The sequence below is a fragment of the Anguilla anguilla genome, chromosome 1 (assembly GCF_013347855.1).
Source record: "Anguilla anguilla isolate fAngAng1 chromosome 1, fAngAng1.pri, whole genome shotgun sequence".
Classification (NCBI taxonomy): domain Eukaryota; kingdom Metazoa; phylum Chordata; class Actinopteri; order Anguilliformes; family Anguillidae; genus Anguilla; species Anguilla anguilla.
The window spans coordinates 72,404,967-72,427,350 of NC_049201.1; the positions used below are offsets into that span (position 1 = coordinate 72,404,967).

A 22,384-nucleotide genomic window follows, 5' to 3' on the forward strand; every position below is an offset into this window, starting at 1 on the left:
TCTTATTATTGCTACTTCTACTACTCAACTAAAGTTATTATGAAACTGATACTCCATGATGTATAGACTTACACATCTGAAGCGACTGTGTTTCCCCTTAAAAGACAATAAAAGTCACACAAATTGACCTTGTGTTAGCCTCTGGCATCTTTGCATTCTTGGTCTTCTCCACAAGGTCATAACGATACTGCTGCACTCTAAGGTGTCTGGCCAGTTCAATGGCTGGTGTGCTTTGATTTCACCAATATGGCTACCTCATGTCAAGTCATTAAAATGTGGGAGGATCTTTTCGAGTGTGTGTTAAAACCATCTGCATTATGTAATCATTACATTACATTTTATTTGGCAGACGCTTTTATCCAAGCGACGTACAAAAAGTGATGTAGGATGTAGTAATCACTGACACTCGCTCAAGTGACAGCATTGATGGGAAACGATTCGTCAGGTGAATTTGTTTGAATTTGGCCTGTTTTGAAATGTTAGTTCTAGTGGCAATCATGGGGTCACATAAACTCTTGGCCAACATGAGTCACCAGGGCGCAGACTATTCGAAGGCTTTGAGGAGAATAAAACGGGAACATGCACATTTGTTTAAATGTTTCAGAATGGCATTTAAACACCAGCAGTTCATTGGATTTATTTCACCAGTGAACATGGAAATTAAGACCATCGCTGTAGGTCACATGATCCTAGATTTCTGACATCCATTTGGTATTGGGCTATTCATACTGTAAACATCATATGGCAGTCAAATTTGGTGTAAACACCCTCAGTACCTCTCTTTCAGTAGCCGGCCCATAAATAGACCTGTCAGCATTTTAAAATCATTTGGCATACCGCCACACTTAGCTGATGACATCATTATTGGGTTGGAGGCTATTTACAAAACAGGGATGAAATGGGTTCCTCCGTTGCAATTAGACTGACATGCTGCTCCACTGGAGCAAGAAGTAGTTATTAACACATCAGTACTGTATACATTTGAAGAGCTGTAACCATGGCAACACCATTAATGTGAATTTTATTTTATTTGCTTTGATTAATTTCTCATTATTATCATTCTACCCGCATATTTTTACTCCAGTACACAGACGGCTTTAATCTTGCTGGTTTCTGAGACTTTATCGCTTTTTGTTTGTTTATAGAACCTAGCATCTAATAATGAGCTCAAAAACAACATGCCCACACATCCAAGGCCTGTTCCTCCACATGGCAAACATCACTGTCAGAATATATATCCACGCACGAAATGGAGTAATGTATTGTAATTCGCTGAATGGTGTCACAAGCTGAAAGCTATGAGGACCGGGCGAGGGGCCACAGAAGCCAATGGCAAGGTGAATCCTACAGGCAATTTTCAGCCACGGGGGATGGCAGTTGGTGGGTGAGGGTCTCCAGAGTTTAATTGGCTCCTGTCTCTCAACCTCCAGAGTTAATACCAGAGGGACTGTGGCTTGAGGGCTCTAGGATGTAGTTTTGTTACCCTGGCAACGCAACGTACTGCACACGAAGCCTGGCCAGGACTGAACACAGACCTCCATTAAGCAGGAAGCTTGGAAGGCAGTCACACCGAAGTCGATTGAGTCCTGTGCTGTGATTCAGCCTTGAAGCAGGAGCTTCAGTGAGTGCGTGGAGTGCGATGGGGAAGTTGGCTTTGGCTTTTTCGTAGTTGTTTCCCCTGCTTATTTTCCGAAGTTATGTGCAGTCAGATTCCGGAAAGACAAGCCAAAACTCTAGCTCACTGGCGTCTTTTTTTCTTTTTGGGGGTAGGTTTCTTTTGTGGTAGAACTAATGGAACACTGCATCAAACATAACTTTTTAATGTGATCATAACCATGCTACATATTATTTCTGATAAATGTTGCAAAAGACATCAAACACAGGAGCCAAAAAAAAATTATTACAGAAAAGCTTAAGTCTCTCTAATAACGGGCCAACGTGCACAGTCAAGGAACACAGGCCTAAGGATCCATAAAAAGTAACTTCACTGGGTAATTCAAAAATAAAATAACTGGAGCACTCAGTTGAGCTAAGCTTGTTTCGGGTTTGTCCAAGTTATCCGGGTAGGGATCATATCGAACGTCATTCAGTTCGTTGGTATAGTATTTCCCTTGCATATTTGCGTATCACAATTGCTGACTATTAGTGGTCTTAAACACGACACGCCATTGATGGAACTTTCTGCAAAACTGACGATTTTGTACTTCGTATAAATGCCCTTTGCAAACACAAATCTGAGCCACTTGTCCTTTAAAATAAATCATGTTGCTTGCCTGTTGGTTCCCTCCAACATAATGCATAATGAATTTCAGTGCCAACATGTAAATTGTTATTCCAGTTCTCATGCAGTAAACGTTCTACAAGACGAGTGACAGCAAAAGGTTTATACGTGGAGTTTAAGAACTACAGTATGGAACGTTCTTGGACTTTAATATTACCACGCATTAATCTGAAAATGGAATACACTGTTTCATTGAAGATTGCCGATTTCTATGTGACTGCAGTCTGATTAACGTTTTCCAACGTTCACACCATCCGCTATGCCTCAGAAAATACCATTGCCACTAAACTGGTGTTTGTCGCAGTACCGTCTGTACCATTTTCTGGTGTTGAAGGGGTAGTCGTTTCTGGTTGTTTGAAATACCAAGGCAAATTTGAGAGAAAAAATCACATGAAAGAAATAATATGCACGAAAATAACTCACAATAAACCCATATGAAAACACATTACTCTTGTTCCCATCCATTTAAACAAAACGATAACAGTGGCACTGGTAGCGTCTGTACATGCCAGCAACAGTCATGGCGTCGCTGAAAAGTATGAGTCGAGAAACTTCACGAATGTAAATACTAGAGGAGAAAACTTGCTAAAACTCCCTTGTAGTAATTTAACCTTGTCTAGAAACATGCCAAGGAAAAAGCCTTTCAGCAACAAACAGAAGAAGAAACAGCTTCAAGTGAAGCGGGAGAGAAAACGAGGTATATATCAATACATTTACTTCCTGAAAACGGGACGACGTAATTGGTGCTATGATTTCGCTGAAACAAGCATGAATTTCAGTGCAGTGATAAACTGGCAGAGAAGCTCCCTTAGGAATGTCATGTGCCCGGTCATTAAAATTGCAAAAATGAAACTACAGCAGGCTGTTTAATTTAATAGCCACAGCTAACAGTAACCTCTTATTTGTATGCAGTACAGCTCCAGCAATTTGCTGCTAGGTGTTTTTTTCTCCTGCATTTCAGTTCATTTTAGTTTAACATCGGAATGCAGCATATTGGGAATGCTTAAGAACGAAACAAGGAACGAACGTTGACAAGTTAACATTAGCTGTAGTTAACACGAATTCCGCTAGCGGAATACTTGCTTTTTGAACTTGCTAACATTCGCTAGCTAGCTAATCACTCCATCATTGAACTGCTCAATCATGTGCAGTATCTCGCAACGTTTGCAAGCTGATGGGACATGCTGTTAAAAAAAAACACGTTTAAACTGGACTTAACTAAAGAACCATGTCCGCTATTGTAAATATTTGGAAAACTTGGAATCTTAGCGTGTTATGGTTCTTGGGCCAAAAAAAGTTACAAAACGGTCACGCGCGCAGTAAACCAGGGGCAATTTCAGGACGGCACTCTGCTTGACAGTGAGCGCTGTTAGGACACGGTCAGCGAGAGAGAGTGTGCTTTTCACCTGACCCGTGGTGCCAGCGGACTTACTGAATATACACACTGTACTGTATTTCAGTGTGTCAAGTGTTTACGCTTAATGTCTGAGTTATACTCTCATCCACCTCACCGCATCTCCAGGGGACACTGGGTCAGGACCGAACAGCCGCAATGCGAGTGCGGAACGAGGGACAGAGAGGGACCGAGACAGACAATCAGACACATCGGACAGTGAGACTACAGATGTGAGGAGGATCAACCAGCAACCCTTCAACAGAGAAGGGAGATATGACCCTAACAAGTGAGTGAGTTTATTGTGTGTGTTTATTCACGCTTAATTCATCATGTGGATTCAGAGTCATAGCTCAGGGTGGACGATATACTAAGTAATACTAAGTGTGTATACATATTTTTAACAGCTTATTTTATATATATATATTAAAAATTCAAAAGTATTGTGGCAATACTAACCAACCTCTGTACTAACCAAATTAAATTTGTATTACAAATCAAACAAGGACTGTGAGGCAAAATTCACAATGTCTGGATTTATTTTATGTTTTTATTTATTTATTTATTTTTTAAACAGACATTGAACTGTATTAGGACAACACCATTCAATTAGCCCAATCACCCTATTCCAAGTCAGCCTAAGTATTGGTGACAAATGACCATCAGCTGTTTCAAATTTCACTGGTTTACCACATTACTCTTAATTATTTATAAATGGAAAGCTGTGAGTGTCAGGGCATGTGTTATGTCCTATGGATGTGCTTTTAGAGTCTACTTTATAAGCTAAAAGATACAAGGCAAGATGAAGGCCAAAGAACTGAGTATGACAGCCAAGAAAGTTATTGTAAGGATGGAAGAGAACAAAAAATCAATTGAAGTTCTTTCAGAATGTTTGTGTATTCCAAAGTCGCCAGTATGGAATGTCCTGAAGAAGAAAGAAAGTTCCGGAGTCCTGAGGAATTGCCATCAGGTCACCTGCGGAAGATGTCAGAAAGTGACAGGACAGGATGATTATAAGAGCTGAGGGGGAAAAATCCTAAATTTTCAGCTTGAGTCATTGCTAATGAGTTCCGTACATAGGGGGTGAGTATCTCAGGACACTGCTCAGATGTAAACCTCACATCAGCACAAAGAACACAAATGCAAGATTGGAATTTGCAAAAAAAATACAAAGATGACCCTGATGAGTTTTGTGAACAATTCTTATGGACAGACGAGATGAAGATAAACCTTTAGCAAAGTGGTGGAAAGGTAAAGGTTTGGACAGAGAGGGACTGCTCTGGACAGTCGGCATGCTACTTCATCTGTAAAGCAGGATGCAGGCTGAGCGATGGCTTGGGCCTGTACGGCTGCATCTGGAACTGGGTCAGAGGTCTATATTGATGATGCAATCAGTGATGGCAGCGACAGAATGACGGGTGAAATGTGCAGAAACATATTGCTCACCACAATTCAGAGAAATTCCACCACGCTCGTTTGACGGACATTCATCATGCAGCACGACAACGATGCAAAGCATACATAAAACTTAAACAGGGGGCTTATCAGGAAGAAAAGGTGGAAGTGATTGAGGTGGCCCAGTCAGTCACCAGATTGAAGCCCCATTGAACGTCCTTTTTCAGTCGCTCAAAGGGAAAGTCAGAAACTCCAGCAAACACACTGCACCTGAAAGAGGCAGCAGTAAAAGCTTGTCTGAGCATGTCAAAGGATCATTGCAGGCCTAGCAATGTCTATGAGTCACAGACTCAATGCAGTCTTCAAGTGTATGCGGTATGCAAAAAAATACTGAGCTTGCAAGTCATTAAATTTGTCAGAACTTACTTTGTCACCAAAACTTATGCTGACTTGAAATTGGGGGACTTGACTGGCATTGTTGTCATATAGTTTAATGTCTGTTTAAAAAATAAAAAAAACACTAAGTAAATGCAGACATTTAGCCGCATATTCATTGTTTGATTCGAAAATACAAATTAGATTAGTACAGAGGACAAACGGCTGTCAAATTACTTTTGCATTTAAGGGAGGAAGAGTTGATGCTTAAAAATACATTAATTGTATTTGCAATTTTATATTCTCCCTTTGTCCGCTATTAAATTAGACAGTAAGCCATAAAACTTCATATCCAGATGAAGCTCTCGTTTGCAAGCGTACCATTTGGGACTCTGATTTCCTTTATCTGGATTTGCATAGTTCTAGTTTGCATGGTTCAGGAGGTGTGTGCTGGGAGACGGAAATTAACATAGATTTAAAATCTTTGTTCCCAGGGATTCGTTATTGACGATGTGAGTAGTTCAACCGAAGAAAACAGAACAGGCTAAAGAAATAACAAGATTCAGTTAAATAAAAACGAATTAAAATGCTGAAGTCAAGTGTCTTAAAAGGGTTTTATAAAAACAACCTTATTCTATTTGGCATGTATTTTACCAGGTCCCATCTAAACTGCAAAGGAGTAAAAAAAAAAAAAAAAAAAGGTTGTAAGAGAGCATAGCGTCTTTGGGCAGTTTTGAAGAAATCAGTTTGTATATTTTGTCTTTTCCCATGTTTTTGCGGTTAATGTTAACATTAAAAATCCACGGTTTGAATAGTGATGATGGATAGCGTGCTTTGGCTCATATAAATCAGAGCTGAGTATTTCTCAGAGACCCACAGCACGCAGTGACAGGGCTGTGATTGCTTTGGGAAGCACACCGAGCGCAGCTGGATGGAGATTTTAATTGCACACAAGTGTATGCTGAGCATGGTTTTGAGTTTTTATTCTGGTCTGATTCCAAATTAAGGCCTGAGTAAAACTTTTATGATTTAGATTTTTTTTTTTTTTGTTGAAAAAAGTAGGATTTAAAGAAATAAGCTGAAGTCCCATTAAAATATGAAATATTGCTGATGAGGTAGACTTTTCTATGAATCAGCTTATAAATAAGTGAGAGTGAGAGAGAGAACAGGGGTGCCATACAGCCTTATAGCTGGAGATACGTCATGTTCTGTCATCCAGATTAAGCCAAGGAAACTCAGTGGATTGGGGAATAGGGGTTTATATTGGGTCAGAAAGGTAGCAGTTTACATGTAAATTACATGTGTTAAAATATTGTTAAAATATATTTGTGAACAAGAACTGTTGTATGACATGGTGTATAAGCATATACATGATGTGTAGCTGCCTGTATATATATATATATATATATATACAGATTACTGATAGAATTTTTGACAAAATGTTACTAATCATACAAAGCCATGTGAAATCTACATAATCACATGAAAGAAGAAATATGTTCTGCATTTTGGTGAGATTATGTGCTTAGTTTAATTGTCACTTAGTTTTTGGAATTTTAGAGGTACTAAAGTATTTTAGATAATTATGTGACACAGGTCTGTTGGATACATGACAGTGCAGAGTTCTTTTTTTCATAAAGGCTTGTAAACTGGACAGGTTCCACAGACTGGACCTTGGTGAATACCAGTCCTCGTATTAAAGTTGTCATGGTGATCAGACTTCATATTCATTTAATATACCTGCTCTTTTCTGTCTGTGTCCACAGGTACCGCCTGCACTTTGAGAAGGAGAGCAAGGAGGAGGTGGAGAAAAGGAAGAAGATAGCGAGGGAAAAAATTCTGCAGCCTGTGGCAGAGTCCATCATGGAAGTTGACATCAATGACATCTACCCTCCCGAAAAAGGTCTGTGAGATCTGTCTTCACAGCACCTCTGTGATCTGTTCTTTTTTTTTGCCCGTGTGATTTCTTAGGGTTCCCACACTCCTCGAAAACCTGCGCAGGTCCTCAAACTGAGAGAAAAAATTAAATCAACAGTAACACATTTTTTTTACAGCGGCACTGTAAAGTGCTTCGATTTTTTTGTTGAGCGATTGCTCAGAAGTGCTTCAAGTCTGTCCTTTGCCATTTGAAACCAATCTTAAATCAGAACCCACATTCTGCTAAAAAAAAAATATCTTCTGTTTGAATCGAGGTTGAAAGAGCAGATCCTGGAGCACCGTGCCTTTCTTGTGGGGCTATTGAGGCCATTTCTATTGTGTGCTGCTGATAGTGGGCGACACTTGTGACTCCGCCTGCTTAAGAATTCAGGTCTTGTTCTTGAATTTGGTGGATTGAAGGGAATAGAAAAGTGCCTGAATAGCAGGCGCGCTTGAAGTGTGAGATTGTGAAGTGCTGTGTTCGAAGGGCAACCTTCCTCTTCCACCGTCTGATTGAATCGATTTTTTGTTTTTGTGACTCCTCGCAGGGCTGGATTTCCCCAAGCGACCACCGTGGAACTACGGGATGCAGCGAGAGGAGCTCTTTCGGAAGGAGGAGAAGTCGTTCAGGGAGTACCTGGAGGCGCTGCACTCCCGCAACCCGCCCGAAACCCTCAGCCACTTCGAACACAACCTGGAGGTGAGAGAGACGACGGGCTATCGGAGCGTAGACGGGGGGGCGGCGGCCAATCACCGGCCTGCGGGGCGGCGGCCAATCACCGGCCTGCTCTCAGAAAGGGCAGGATCCGGATAAGACCCCCGGGTGCTGCATTTAGATCAGGGGGGTTCTGAAGAACAGGCTCCAGATGAACGCAGCACATACAGTCAAATGCAAGAGGACTGGACTTTGTTTTGGCTCTGTAGTCCAGCACATTGGATTTGAAATGAAACAATGGAGATGAGGTTAAAGTGCAGACTGTCAGCTTTAATATTTTATGGTATTTACATCCGTGTCGGGTGATCAGTGTAGGAATTGCAGAGTACAAAGCCAAAACAAAAAAAAAAACTGTTACTGTCTCAGTACTTTTGCATTTAGCTATATGAAATACTCACCCTCTTGCAACATGGCTGTCTGATCTTGATGTAACGTGGCCTCATGAATGTATCATTCCTCATTAGACAGTGAACGTGTCCGATTAGTTCACATCTGGTTATACTTGAAAAATGGCTGTTCTGGTTGGATTGAACACTAGCATTATAAGGGGGGGCCCAGGACCAGTGTTGGGGAACCCCTGGTTTTATGTCACATAGGTAATTGCACATTGCATAAAGAACTAAGTGTGATCTTAGTGCTGGCGCAATAACTGCTAACAGGATACGCTCAACAGACTCCAAGTCTGGTATTAGTCATGACATTTGAATATGCTCCATCCAGACATTTCCTGCGCTGTCTTTTCTGTCTTGATTGTTCATGAAAGTGTGTGAATAGGTTGTGCTTCTGGTTTGTGGTTGTGGTTGTGCTTCTGGTTTCAGCACAGACGTGTTACCTGGGTATTTTTTGCAAATTCATCCAGGCGACCTAACTAGTTCCTCAAGTGATCTTATCGATAGTATTCAGTAGCGGAGTAGCATGTGCTTTCTGTTTTAACGGATTAAATTTAAACCCTTTAATTTAATAAGTGGCATCCAAACCCGGGCTCCCCAGGTAAAACAGCCTTGCGGCGAATGAGCTCTGAGCTGCTGCTGGTGGTGTCCGCACCAGGAGGGAGGTCATGTGACCACGCGTGCCACTCCAGGCCCTGCCTGTCACAGCCTGGCGGGGTTCTGACTGATGGCTCTGGCCTGCGTCTGATTGGGTTGTCATGGCGCCGGCGTGAGAAGGCCAGGGTTCTATTTTAACACCGCGGTTGTCACCTCCTGTTTGCCTGCGGCACGCCGGTGGCCATCTTTGAATCTCTCATCTCTAAATCATTCGCACACCTTTTTTGTTTGCGATGTCATTTAAAAATATTTAGCATTTAAAATAGCCTTGGCGCTGTCATACGGTGTACCAGATTTATTCCGTTGTTTCCTTTTCAAGGAAGTGAATGACAGGTGCCGTTTTTGTCAACCTGCTTATTGGTGATTATTTTTAATGCTTGCATCTGTGTTGCTTTCTCTGCCTGTTTACATGGTTATTTTAGCTGTGGTTAATACAGTTTGTTCTGCTTCCTGTATAGATTAAATTTGCTATTAACATGGACCCTTCTGGACCCTTAATTAATTGGTGCTAATATTCTTACTCGGCCCATAATTGGGCGGTTTGACATCATTGTCAGGCGTAGTTGCCCTGCACAGTTGCGTAGGTTCATCCTCCTATAGGGTCCCCCCTGTTAATTATGGATGGGGTAGACACTGCTTTCAGCCCCGAACTGATCACTCTGATGAGGGACATTACATTACATTTATTTGGCAGACGCTTTTATCCAAAGCGACGTACAAAAAGTGCATTCCATGGTCATAGACAACTGCTAAACACAGGTTCAGTAAGGTACAATACTTATTTTGTACAGCTATGTCTAGCCAAGAACACAGTTTAGTTCGCACAGTGAACACTACCACTAGGGACCAAAGGAAATGTAAATGATCGGCACTTCGTTGATCATACGTTCCTTAAGGAGGTGCTTATATCCTGTGATTACTTTCTGCCGTAAAGGCTCTGCCTAGGGACACCCTCCTTTTTGTTTAAAATATATATCCACAATAAAATTGAATTGTAATAGCTTATTAATAATGCAGTCCATTATATGATACAATATGTAATTTTTGAACAATGATTTTAATAATATAAAGGCATCATAATCTTTATGCAAATGTAATTTGGCTGTAATGGCTTATTAATAATGTACGCTATTATGTAATCTAATCCACAATTATAAACTGTAATATCAATATCACATAACCATAGCGTAATGAATAATTCCATTAAAAATGTTATTCGGTTATAAAAGCTGCTTTTAAAAAGTGAAGAATTTTGTTTTTGATTGTGCTTTCCTGAAACGTGTGTGTAACCGTGTCAACGGTTCCTCGCTTTGTGTTCAGCTGTTTGCTTCTGCATCCTGGGGCTCCTTGGCGTGAGGTGGGTGACTTAGTTAATGCACCTGTCTTAACTGCTGCTTGTATTTTTGCATAGACTGCGTTGTTGCTGTTCTCGTTTGTGTTAGTGTTAATCAGATTAACCTACAGGGTCCAAGTTGAACTATGCGGTTGTTCCCTGCACTTGGACCGGTACTTCTCTCTAGGGTTTTCGTCATACTTGTTCCTGGTTGTGGTTATACACTTTGTTGTACGTCGCTCTGGATAAGAGCGTCTGCCAAATGCCTGTAATGTAATGTAATGTAATGAGGAGAGCTTTATAAGATTGAAATTGATTTATTGAACGGGTAATATTTCCTATTAACTATGAGAAAATGGATAAGCTTTGCTTGCAACTGACCTGATCGCAGTGCCTCTGGGGAAGCGTGCCCACTGCAGACAGCTCGTTGAGGTATTAAAGTATTTCTGTTGCCTTGCAGTGGCAGTGATAATGCGGTGAGATGGGCCCAGGCGAAGCGATGGACTGTGTGTGTGGCTCACGCCCTCTTTCACCCGCCTCTCCTCTCTTTCCTCTCAGACTTGGCGACAGCTTTGGAGGGTGCTGGAGATGTCAGATGTTATTCTGCTCATCGTGGACATCAGACATCCTGTTGAGTATTGTTCCTTCCTGTTATGTTATGTGATAATGGGCGTCGTTATTTTGATTAATAGCTGTGGGGATGTGCAGTAAATCAGTACTAATAAGTCGCTCTGGCCTATTCAGTCCTGAAATGCCCCGAATGTCCACCAGGTGGTGCTAGAGGGGCAAGTGTGATCTTGATTGCTGTGGATTAAATGCCATCTCTCCCTTGCCAGGTGCTCCAGTTTCCCCCGGCCCTGTACCATTACATTACTGGCGAGCTGCAGAAGCAGGTGATTGTGGTCCTGAACAAAGTGGACCTGTGTCCCCCCCCCCTGGTGCTGGCCTGGACCCACTACCTGAGCTCCCTGTTCCCCCACCTGCACTGCGTGTGCTTCACCTCGCACCCGGGACAGCCCTACAGCACCTGTGAGCCCAGCCAGCGTGTGCGTGTGTGTGTGTGTGTGTGTGTGTGTTTGTGTGTATGCACGTCCGTGTTTTTAGGCAGATGTGTACATCTGTGTGCATTTGCATGCATATTTGTATGTATATGAGTCACCTCTATATGCATGTGTGCGAGTGTGGGTGTGTGTGCGCGTGCGCGGGTGTGCGCGGGTGTGCGCGTGCGTGCGTGCGTGCGTGGGTGTGCGTGTGTGTTTGCTTGCATGAATGTGTGTGTGTGTGCGCGTGCATGCGTGCGTGGGTGTGCGTGCGAGCGTGCGTGCATGCGAGCACGTTCGAGTGCGACAGAGGCATGATTTATGTGTTGGGGGATTTCACGGACAGCCCGCTGATAACACCAGACAGCGTGCGGCGGCCAGCTGTGCGGCGTTTGGCTCCAGCTGCAGAGAACAAGCCACCAATCACAGAGTCCGCATTAGCCCTGCACCCTGGGAGTTTGCGTTCGCGTTCTGCACCTTTAAGCGCACAAGGCAGATGAATGTAAATGTAAATAGGGGCTGCAGGTATGTTCGAGAATCCGGCCAAACTAGAGCAACTAGCAGCATTCATCACGGCTTTGCAAACAGAAGCTCTTTTTCCATGCAGGTGCTCTTGTCGACGTTGGCACCAGCCACTTTCTGAGGGCGCGCTAGCGAGCCTCTCCAGATGTCCTGTTGTTCTCAATTAGAGTATTTATTGTTTAATATCATTCGTAGGCGCGTTCCATATAGGGAATTGCTAACGTTATTGTTATTCTCCCATGTGGAGTCTGTTAAAGACGGCTTACGGCTCGCGTGGCTAATTAGCACGTTGAGCCGGAGCGGCCGATGGGAACGGAATCCTGCGTTCCCATTCCCGGCAGTCATCCTGGAATGGGGTTGATCCGTGACCCGGAGCGGAATGGTGTCGGTCGGTCAGGAGGGAGGGGATTGCACCTTCCCCCTGTGAGCTGTGATATTCCAATACAGCGTTTTACTTCAGCAGAAATGTGGGCTCGTTTACGTGCTGGAGGGGGGAGCCCACAGTGCAGCCGCTGCCAGTGGACAGTGGAGGTTTCCGCTGGCCTGGTGTGATGTATCACTGTTTATGAGCTCCGTTCGGCCTTAACTGTGTGTTCTCCCTGTCCGTCTGTCTGTCTGTCTGTCTGTCTGTCGGTCTCCAGTGCTTCAGAAGAAGAGGATGAGGAGGAAGGTGGGGTGGGGCGGGGCCGGCGGTCCCACGCACATCCTGAGGGCGTGTCAGGAGATCACGGGCGGGAGAGGTAAGCCGTCAGCGTCTCCGCTCGGCCGAGACACGAAACCGCCCGCCTCGGCGAAAAAGAGAGAAACCGCCACAGGAAGAGAAAAAGGGAAACGCGGCTGCGCCAGGCTGGCTGCGTCCCCCCCCCCCCCCCCGGCCCCCGCTCACGCCCGCCGCTCTCTGCCCTCACAGTGGACCTGAGCAGCTGGGAGCAGAAGATCCAGAGGGACGCCGACGACGGGGGCCCGGACGGAGAGCAGGCCGAGGAGGGGGCGGAGTCCGTGCTGATGGAGCACCACAGCGACATCGCCATGGAGATGGCCAGCCCCTCCCAGGAGCTGTACAGGGACGGGGTCCTGACGCTGGGCTGCGTCGGTGAGAGCGGTGCTTCAGCTTTGCTCGCGGTGCAGTTTGCTCCCGCACCCTGGCAGTTTCGAATGTTTAAAACGTTTGTGTGTGAGGCACAGTACAGGTGCGGTAAAGTGAAGGTTACCATGGCAACACTCTGGGGCGATGCAACCCTTGAATAAAAAAAAGTCACGACGTTGCCTTTGGCTGGGGGCGATTTCGCCTTTAGCTGGCTGGTAACGCGTTTCCCTGTTAAACCTTTGGACGAGTGAGAGGCACGGGTTCAAATCCCACCTCGGTCCGGGGCAAATCTCTTAACTCGGTCCTTACATCAGTGCTGAAGATTCACAGGGCGCTGTGTTTTGGTGCTGGGTGACTCTCCCCCCATCCCCCCCCCTCCCTCCCCCCCTCCCCAGGGTTCACCAACGTGGGGAAGTCGTCGGTGCTGAACAGCCTGGTGGGCCGGAAGGTGGTGAGCGTGTCTCGAACCCCAGGCCACACAAAGTACTTCCAGACCTACTACCTCACCCCCACGGTCAAGCTCTGCGACTGCCCGGGCCTGATCTTCCCTTCCCGCGTGGACAGGCAGCTGCAGGTACCCGCTGGCTTGGCACCCTCTGCCGCCCTGGCTTTGTTTCTGCCTCTGATTGGCCCTCATGGTGACGTGGGCGGTGCCTGTCGGTCAGGCTCGGGGAAGTTCGCACGCACACCGGGAGCTTTTCCACTCTCTGGCAGCCCATAGCAGGAGAGAACATTCTGGAATAAAGCCAAGCTCTAATGGCCTCTGAGATATTTTGGGTCTGAAAGTCAGTCTCCTCTCTCTCTTTCTCCCTCTGCCTCACTCCCTCTCCCTCTCTGTCTCTATCTCTCCTTACCCTTCTCTCTCTTTCTCTCTCCCTCTTTTTCTTCCTCTTTCCCTGTCCCTGTCTCTCTCTCTGCCACCCCTCTCCCTCTCCCTCTCGGCTCAGATCCTGGCTGGCATATACCCAGTTGCTCAGCTGCAGGAGCCCTACAGCTCGGTGGGGTACCTGTGCGAGAGGATTCCCTTCCAGGCTCTCCTCAAACTGAAGCACCCCGATCTGGAGGAGAGACCTCTGGGGGAGGAGAGGCCCGAGAAGTGGACGGCCTGGGACGTGTGTGAAGGTAGCCGTCCCGCGCACTGCTTGAACCCCCGACCCGTCAACAGCAAAACCCAGTTTCACATTTTACAAGTTTGCAAAATGTCTCCTTCCTGTCACAGTGTTGTCAGCACAGTCCATGGAGGTCATAGGGCAGAGGTGGCCCCTCGTGCCACTTTCTGGCCTTCAGTACTTAATTAGCCCCAACATTCACGCCACCTGACGTTTTGGCTACATTTCTTGATAAGCGCATGAATGACAGCCCAAGGCAGTTCTTCTGTCCCTGTATGAAACATTTTATCATATTTCTGATTCGGTCTTTGAGTGAGCAGGTGTTGGTGCGTATGGGCGGTTCGCTCATTTAGCCCGGGTAATTGGTGGACCGGGATTACTTAGCCCTGCAGCCAGACTGCTCTGTGCATTAGCACAGCTGTGCTCTCTCTCTCTCTCTCATTCTCTTTCTCTCTCTCTCTCTCTCAACCTTTCAGCCTGGGCGGAGAGGAGGGGCTACAAGACCGCCAAGGCAGCCAGAAACGACGTCTACCGAGCGGCCAACAGCCTGCTGCGGCTGGCCATCGACGGCAGGCTCTGTCTGTGTCTGAGGCCGCCGGGGTACTCTTCCCAGAGAGGTCAGAACAGCCCGTCCACCAGGACCGCACGGCACTGTTCACACTGAGGGAGAAAGGGCTGGGGAAAGGGGCTTAGTGGGAGGGGTCACTGCATGGATGGGAGGGGTCACAGCCTGGATGGGAGGGGTCGCAGCATGGTGGGAGGGGTCACAGCCTCGGTGGGAGGGCTCACAACCTGGGTGGGAGCGGCCAAACCCTGGGTGGGAGGGGAAAAGTAGCATGGGGGAGGTTACACTACCATTGCGTTACTGTGGTTCAGAAAACTGAGCTAAATGCCATTACCTTGCGTCGCATTACAATCACTTCGCCGACATTCTTATCCAGAGCGACTCACAGAAATGGACGACATGAGTGCTGGTCAGGTGATGTGATGATAAGCAGAAGATAATGAAAACTAGCAGTGAGTTATGGCGAGGTGCTGGTGCGCTGTGTGCAGAGTTATGTTTCCTTTTGTTTACTCTCCACTAATGGGATAGTTCATAACAGCGACCTTCACGCCCCGTGCCGTGTGTGTGATTTGTGGTGTATTGACTGGGTCGCGGTAAATCTGGCTGGGTGTTGCTAAACCCCGCGTCCCCCGCTCCGTCCCACCGCAGACAAGTGGGAGGCTCACCCGAACCTGGGCGAGATCATCGCCCTGCAGGGGAGGCGGGAGGAGGGGGCGGGGGACCGCGACGAGGAGGACGGCGAGTCCAGCTCGGAGCCGGAGGAGGAGAGGGACCGCGACGCGGACGACGACGAGGACGATGACGACGAAGACGAGGGCCTCGACCGGCAGGGGAGAAGGGACCGGCCCAAGACCAACCTGACGGTCAACATGTTCAGTGTTCTGGGGGAGGACGAGTGCGACTGAGGCAGCATGTGCCACGCTGCGCTGACTCCTCTTCCTCCTCCTCTTCCTCCTCCGCTGTAGTCATTCCTTTCTCCCTTCACATCACCTGCTCCTTCTGGCTCTGTTCATTCCCCCACTTTGTTTCAGGCTTTTCATCTGTTCACTCCTCTCTCGCTTTGCAACACGCCTCTTTCCTCTCACTCTTCTCATCTGCAGCGCTACTTTCGCACATGCACACATACACGCACAGGCACACATACACGCACATGCACACATACACGCACAGGCACACATACAAACACATGCACACATACACGCACATGCACACATACAAACACATGCATACATACACGCACATGCACACATACAAACACATGCACACATACACGCACATGCACACATACAAACACATGCACACATACACGCACATGCACACATACAAACACATGCACACATACACGCACATGCACACATACAAACACATGCACACATACACGCACATGCACACATACACGCACATGCACACACACACGCACATGCACACATACACGCACATGCACACATACACGCACATGCACACATACACGCACATGCACACATACACACACATGCACACATACACGCACAGGCACACATACACGCACATGCACACATACACGCACAGGCACACATACAAACACATGCACACATACACGCACATGCACACATACAAACACATGCATACATACACGCACATGCACACATACAAACACATGCACACATACACGCACATGCACACATACAAACACATGCACACATACACGCACATGCACACATACAAACACATGCACACATACACGCACATGCACACATACAAACACATGCACACATACACGCACATGCACACATACACGCACATGCACACACACACGCACATGCACACATACACGCACATGCACACATACACGCACATGCACACATACACGCACATGCACACATACACACACATGCACACATACACACACAGGCACACATACACGCACATGCACACATACAAACACATGCACACATACACGCACATGCACACATACAAACACATGCACACATACACGCACATGCACACATACACGCACATGCACACATACACGCACAGGCACACACACGCACATGCACACATACACGCACAGGCACACACACGCACATGCACACATACACGCACATGCACACATACACGCACAGGCACACACACGCACATGCACACATACACGCACATGCACACATACACGCACATGCACACATACACGCACAGGCACACACACGCACATGCACACATACACGCACAGGCACACACACGCACATGCACACATACACGCACATGCACACATACACGCACATGCACACATACACGCACAGGCACACACACGCACATGCACACATACACGCACATGCACACATACACGCACATGCACACATACACGCACAGGCACACACACGCACATGCACACATACACGCACAGGCACACACACGCACATGCACACATACACGCACATGCACACATACACGCACATGCACACATACACGCACAGGCACACACACGCACATGCACACATACACGCACAGGCACACACACGCACATGCACACATACACGCACATGCACACATACACGCACATGCACACATACACGCACAGGCACACACACGCACATGCACACATACACGCACAGGCACACACACGCACATGCACACATACACGCACATGCACACATACACGCACATGCACACATACACGCACAGGCACACACACGCACATGCACACATACACGCACATGCACACATACACGCACAGGCACACATACACGCACATGCACACATACACGCACATGCACACATACAAACACATGCACACATACACGCACAGGCACACATACACGCACATGCACACATACACGCACAGGCACACACACGCACATGCACACATACACGCACATGCACACATACACGCACAGGCACACATACACGCACATGCACACATACACGCACATGCACACATACAAACACATGCACACATACACGCACAGGCACACATACACGCACATGCACACATACACGCACATGCACACATACAAACACAGGCACACATACACGCACATGCACACATACACGCACATGCACACATACACGCACAGGCACACATACACGCACATGCACACATACAAACACATGCACACATACACGCACATGCACACATACACGCACATGCACACATACACGCACATGCACACATACAAACACATGCACACATACACGCACATGCACACATACACGCACATGCACACATACACGCACATGCACACATACAAACACATGCACACATACACGCACAGGCACACATACAAACACATGCACACATACACGCACATGCACACATACACGCACATGCACACATACACGCACATGCACACATACACGCGCAGGCAAACATACAAACACATGCACACATACACGCACATGCACACATACACGCACATGCACACATACACGCACATGCACACATACACGCACATGCACACATACAAACACATGCACACATACACGCACATGCACACATACACGCACATGCACACATACACGCACATGCACACATACACGCACATGCACACATACAAACACATGCACACATACACGCACAGGCACACATACAAACACATGCACACATACAAACACATACAAACACATGCACACATACAAACACATGCACACACATGCACACATACACGCACATGCACACATACACACATACAAACACATGCACATATACACGCACATGCACACATACAAACACATGCACACATACACGCACATGCACACATACAAACACATGCACATATACACACACATGCACACATACACGCACATGCACACATACAAACACATGCACATATACACACACATGCACACATACAAACATGCACAAATACAAACGTGCAAATACAGGCACGTGCACATACATGCACATGTTCACATACACGCATGCACACACGCGTGCATACATACAAACACGCACACTCTCACATACATGCACACATACACACACACTTACGCACACACACACACACCCACATGCACACATATAGCTTTCCCCTCTCCTCTTATCTCATCAACGGCATACCTTTAAAGTGGACATTGTTACGCTCTTAAAAAAGAAAAAATGAAGAAAAAAAAAGAACTTATATATTTCACTCCATTGCAATGTGCCTCTAACTTGGAAAACTACATGATATATTCCCTCAGTGTTTTCTTCCTTTTTACTTTGTACCCTATGTACCCTCTGCATTTTGTTCTTTTTTTCCCCCTTTGACGTTGATGTTAGAAATAAGTCATTGCTTTTCAGTCAGTTAATGATCAGTATCCCCTCAGCTGAGATGCCAAAGGTCTGTAGTTTTGCAGGAAGCTGCTTCAGTAAGATACAGTATAACATTTCCAGGGGTTTTTTGGATTGGGGGGGGGGGGGGGGGGGAGGGGGCGTGGGAGGGTTGTGGTGGGGCAGGAGGGCTAAACTGGAATTTGCGGTGGTGGGACGCTCATAGTCCCGTACTAGCGAGGTTGTAATGTAGTGTTATAACTACTGCACAGGGCATTAGAATTGCACCGTACACTACTACAGTTGTATATGCAGTACTATATTATGCAAAGGCGCAGTTGCAGTGTGAAATTCTGCAGTGCTGTGGGAATGAGTTCTGCAGTGCCTGATACATTTCACTGCAATGCAACACGACGGCGCCGTATTACACTAAATTGTAACGAAGTGTAACAGAGTGCTCTGTGCTACAAATGGTACTAAAGTGCTACCCGGTGTTAGTGTTCAGATTGAATTGAAGTACTTTGCTCTGTAGTGACATGCTACAGGTTCAGTGTGGGGTTGGAGTGTGGATCGTATGGAGTATGGTGCTGTGTGTGGCATTCCAGGTTTCATTCCTAAATACACCAGAGTAAACTGGGCTGTCCGTTTCTCTGCAATAAAATCAATGCAACGACATCAGAATGCTGGACCTCTCTTGTCCTTCCTTGAAAATCTGTGTGTTGCCATATTGCAGATGTTTGTGACTCTGAAGATGGACTTCTTGGTGGCTGTTGTTTACTGTAATCTGCATTACAAAATCTAGCTGGTAACGGTTGCAGAACTATTTAGCATTTAAGGTTCACAGATATGCGATTAGAATGTTCGTAACTGAATGTTCTAATGCTGACGAAGCGATCACCACTGGTACTTGAAAGCACAGTGGTTCTGGAACACTGACTTAGAGTTTGGAAAAAAAACATTCCAAAAAAACCTCTCTTCAGAGGGTTAAAAAGAAGCGGCAGTATATTAATTACACCAGTGGTTTGCAGTCATCGTGCTGTTTTGACATCATCGTTTGTTAATCATAAAATGACTTTGATTTCAGTTTTCAAAGCATAATTTAGAGGAGAAACTGGAATTATATTTTCTCGAAATTGTGTTGAAAGATTTGTGTATGGTAGGAACATATGGATTTGATTCTTCTGCATATGCATACCTCACATTGTATACACTGTACTACATCAGGGACTGATGTCTTTCTCTTAGAAATTCATTTTAGGATTGTTCACATTACATCAAGATGCAATTTTGTCTCATGTGCTTTTGCCTGAGTTTAATAATAATCATCAATAATCATGTTTCAGTGACAACTGCAAGTCAAATGCAGTGAGATTTCATATTATGAAGCTGCTACCAATATGTTTGCAATTATAGTTGAATATTTATATTTACTGGAATCTGAATGTTCATAAATTTGGCTAATTAATTGCTGTTGTCAAGCACTGGTCGTGCCAGTGAAGTCTGTGGTTTGAGGTTTTTGAGTGCCGGACGAGGAGGAAGCTCTTCTCACATGATGTAAGACGTCTTCGACGCCTCTCGCTCTCCGCAGTCTCAACCCCCTCATCGCCGTCGGCAACAAATTTTCATTTGAGGGCCTGAAAATGAATGAACCAAGAAACTATTACTTTTGTCATAAACATTTTCAGCTTTTTGCTGGGCGTGTGAATCTTTGAGAGCACAAGGACCGGCAGACATCACAGTTCAATTTATTCAAACTGCGCTGTTTTTAAGAACCTACAAACAAAAGGCAATGTAAACCATGCAGAAATATGTTCCGGAACTCGCACAGCTGTGACTTTTGCTCTTATGTATGTCCTTTTCAATAAGGATAGAATTTAGGCTTTCTGTTTATTATTACAAGGCGGGAGGGTTTTTTTTTTTTACACATTGTTAAATATCTCCAGACTAATTCATGCTAGTGGGATTTTAAATTTTATTACAAATTTTTTCATTCCTTCAAATAAACTTGTGTCCCCAACTATAAAACTAAATTGATTCAGCACGGATAATGTGAACTAATTTGTTTCCTAAGTAGTTGGCACCTCAGTCCACTATTATGTTTGGCATCTGAGAGGTACCAAAACATTGATTGCGTTGCAAAGTCCTTTTCATTCTTTGATTAGATGGGAATTCTGGGAGTTCGTGATGTGGTGTTTGTTCAGTTTCGCTTTGTGCTCAACACCACAGCCTTGGCCAATGTAATGGGTGCTAAGTAAGACCGTATTGGGCATGCGACCACTCTCTAAAAAAAAGTCAAATGAGCTCACCATAGATCAAAGCCATCTGTGCCTCTGCTTTTGCCTACACAAACAGAGGGATCTGTGTTGTGTAATGCCTTGTTTAGTTTCGGCTGACATTAATTGAGGAATCACTCTCAGGGGCCTTCTGCGGAGTAGCTCGCTCTATGGTAAAGCACGGTCTGCTGCAGGCTAGTTTCTGCTTTGCTCCCTGTATAATCTATTCATCTCTTCACAGTTAAAAAAAAAAAGAATTATCATTCGTATTGTCATTGTACGAAAAGAAAAATAAAATTCAAAAGTGTTTCATTTGTATGCTTTTCCCGATTGTTACAGCAGGGTTGGATTGTTCACAGCAATCAATGATTAACAAGATTCTGTTACTGTTAATGGGGTCACCCACAATATCAGCCTCATAAACCCGCATTCGGTTCAGGTTAAGAATGCCCTGCCATTAACTCCATTGTCAGTGCCAGTGAAACTCCAGAGGGTTGCTGATTAACTGTGGCTTCACTCCTTTACAACACGCAGTAAACATGATAACAGGGCAATGAAACCACCGGTGTGCTATACAACTGGCAAAACAGTAGGGGGCGCTAAGATGGGCCCGTGTGTTCAGGAAGGTCTGGAGATTTTTTGGGATCTTGCGCTCTTGTTCCCTTGAGCATTCGTTTCTCCCCCTGAGGCAGCGCTAGCACGTACACCTGTTGGCGTTTGTTCGCGAGTAGGTCCAAGTCTGCATCAAGGTGGACCTCTGTATCCGTCGCTCTGTGTCCAGTGTGTGACCGTGCGATCTGCTTTGGATTTCTCCCCGAGTCAGCATGTGTGTTTATCCGTGGCTGTGTTTGTGAGCTAGAGACTGTGTGTCAATATGTATTTTTAGCATGGGCTCTCACCGCGTCGCAATGGCACTCATTCGACTGAGCACCCCCCACACCCCCACTCCCCATTCCCCTCCCCCTCCCCCCCATTCACTCTCACTCCACTGTGAGACCCAGCACAAACTGCCACCTGAAAATGAGAGAGAGAGAGAGAGCTTGAAAAATGAAGGTCCGGTTACCATGGAAGCGTGACATGGCGGCAGGAGAATCAAGTCACAGTGGTG

The 22,384-nt window shown here is 45.8% G+C and overlaps 1 protein-coding gene across 1 annotated transcript; it reads left to right on the forward strand.

Moving 5' to 3' along the window:
- The first annotated feature begins 2,777 nt into the window (after positions 1-2,777).
- gnl1 (guanine nucleotide binding protein-like 1) lies at positions 2,778-15,962 on the forward strand. Its single transcript, XM_035392853.1, has 12 exons — positions 2,778-2,978; positions 3,804-3,963; positions 7,211-7,347; positions 7,910-8,061; positions 11,014-11,085; positions 11,292-11,484; positions 12,659-12,757; positions 12,928-13,110; positions 13,500-13,678; positions 14,052-14,226; positions 14,690-14,830; positions 15,427-15,962. Exons 1-12 carry the CDS (start codon positions 2,906-2,908, stop codon positions 15,681-15,683), a joined length of 1,821 nt encoding a protein of 606 aa, XP_035248744.1. The 5' UTR covers positions 2,778-2,905; the 3' UTR covers positions 15,684-15,962.
- Positions 15,963-22,384: the final 6,422 nt, after the last annotated feature.